Source organism: Trichinella spiralis (genome assembly GCF_000181795.1).
Source record: "Trichinella spiralis strain ISS 195 chromosome Unknown Scfld6797, whole genome shotgun sequence".
NCBI classification, from domain to species: Eukaryota; Metazoa; Nematoda; class Enoplea; order Trichinellida; family Trichinellidae; genus Trichinella; species Trichinella spiralis.
In genome coordinates, this window is record NW_003533736.1 from 1 (window position 1) to 2,052 (window position 2,052).

Sequence of the window (2,052 nt, forward strand, 5' to 3'; positions counted from 1 at the left end):
CCGAGGTACCGGTGCATAGTCGTTGTTGTGTGGTTGAAGAAGCTTGCTGTAACGCACCGTCGGCGGCAGTCCCCAATAAAAACAATACTTACTGACCGTTGTTTGATTGTTATAATACCATCAGGAAAGCGTGAATCGGAAAGAAATGATGAAACTCGCCATTCGGTACGACTGCTCTGGAGAAAGAACCAATGGGACCTGCCTGATAACTTCGCTGTTGCGAAATGGCGTCTCGAGACACTCAAACGACGGATAGCCTGAGAGCCATCAAGATGGAGCGTGCGTTCGTCTATTCCCGGAGCTACTTCGAGAATGGTTGGGCTGAGGAGGTCACGTCGAAAGGACCCAAGGGACAGACGTGTTACCTCCTCATCACATTGTCAGCCAACAGGGACCAGAGGCGATGAAGCATCGCATTGTTGTTGATGGCTCAGTGAAGTTCGAAGGAACGTCTCTGAATGAGCAGCTCGACTCAGGACCGAAGCTGCAGGCTGACTTGCTGGGAATCCTGCTTCGATTCTGGCGTTTTCGAGTGGCCCTTCAATCTGACATCACAAGTGGGCTTGCACGAGGAGGACCGTGATGTTTGCCGTTTTCTTTGGAAGAATTCTGGACCGGGAGGTACTCTTGCGACGTACCGACTGACAAGAGTGTGTTTTGGTCTCGTCTGCTCACCGTATTTGTCCATGCAAGTGGTGAGCCATCATCTAAGTGAGAAGCGTAACTGTTTCCGTACCGTCGTGGATGAGATCAAGGCAGGCATGTATGTTGACGACTTGGTAGTCAGTTGTCACACCATAGCGGAAGCAAAAGATTTCGTTTGTCGGTCGCCAGAGTTGCTCAGTAGTGGAGGCTTCTGTTTGGCGAAATGGGCGAGCAGTGCCCCGGAAGCATTGGTAGACCGGCCAACAGAAGAGATCCTCAAGAACAAGCATAGCTGCTTGGGAAAAACGCTGGGCCTCTTGGAACCCGCAGGCGGATGAACGCCTGATTGACGAGCTGACCTACGACAAGCGGTTCGAGTTGAGGTCGTGGCTGCTGCAGTGGGCGGTGCCGTCGTCGCACGCGGCCATCAGACGAATTTCCTTCATGCATGAACAGGACACATGGATCGTTGTGAAAACTTGATCGAAGTGAAGGCGTATTTTTTTGCTTTACTGCTTATTGCTGGTTGTTAACATGGAAAGAACCGGTGTTGGATATGTAAAGTGAAAAAACTGCACTACTGTAAAATTGCTAGTCTTCACGACTACAGTACTGTGGTGCCCATTTCACCAAATGGCGCGATGCATACGGTTCGATGACTTCTGAACGCGAGCAGAGCGTTGCATGCACGACATATGCCTGACGTCAAAATGTTTTACTTTGAAATAAATTCGTCTGCACGACGTCAAAATGCTTTATTCTCGAATAAATTCGTCCGTAACTGTGGTGAATCATTTTCTCCAAATCTACTTTTGTGTGTGGATGAACAGTTACTTACCTTTCGTGGGCGATTTCGATACCGGACAGAAAATGAAACAAAAAGAAAAGTAAAAATGATACTGGCCACCGTTTAACTCCCTGTATCACAAATCGATACGTATGTTTGCTTTCCTGAAGCAGTCACTACATTTCAATTCTTCACCAGGAGTGAATGAGCAATGAAAGGCTGCCGCTTTGGAATGCACTTAATATAAATATTAGAAGCAATAACCACTCGGAAGGTTGGCATAATCGGCTGGACAAAAATGCCGGTGGAAGCAAACTCAGGTTTTACAGACTGCTCCAACTCCTGATGGAGGAAGCTGATTGTACAATTTCCAAATTTTTGACTATCACTTTCGACTTAAGCTGGATAAACAGAGTTTATGCTGTAAAACAACGACTGATCATTAGATATACTGGTGACTACACCAGCGGTAGACACATTGGAGCAGTTTCTCAAAGCTTTAATGTACGTACGTAGCTCCGGAGCTGAATGGATTCCGCTTCCTAGTAGAATTTTGTAATAATGTGCTTTATTGATCGCTTTCTTCCCTTTTCGTTGTTTCTACTTTGCTGATATAAATC

General features: G+C 46.7%; 2 protein-coding genes across 2 annotated transcripts; both read right to left on the reverse strand.

The window, feature by feature from the left end:
• Nucleotides 1-380: 380 nt before the first annotated feature.
• Nucleotides 381-688, reverse strand: Tsp_12990 (conserved hypothetical protein). The gene is made up of 2 exons (XM_003365960.1): nt 647-688; nt 381-545 (listed from the first exon to the last, which is right to left on the reverse strand). The coding sequence occupies exons 1-2, from the start codon at nt 686-688 to the stop codon at nt 381-383; spliced, it is 207 nt and encodes a 68-aa protein (XP_003366008.1).
• A 19-nt stretch (nt 689-707) lies between these two features.
• Nucleotides 708-1,095, reverse strand: Tsp_12991 (conserved hypothetical protein). Its single transcript, XM_003365961.1, has 2 exons — nt 1,009-1,095; nt 708-920 (listed from the first exon to the last, which is right to left on the reverse strand). The coding sequence occupies exons 1-2, from the start codon at nt 1,093-1,095 to the stop codon at nt 708-710; spliced, it is 300 nt and encodes a 99-aa protein (XP_003366009.1).
• Nucleotides 1,096-2,052: the final 957 nt, after the last annotated feature.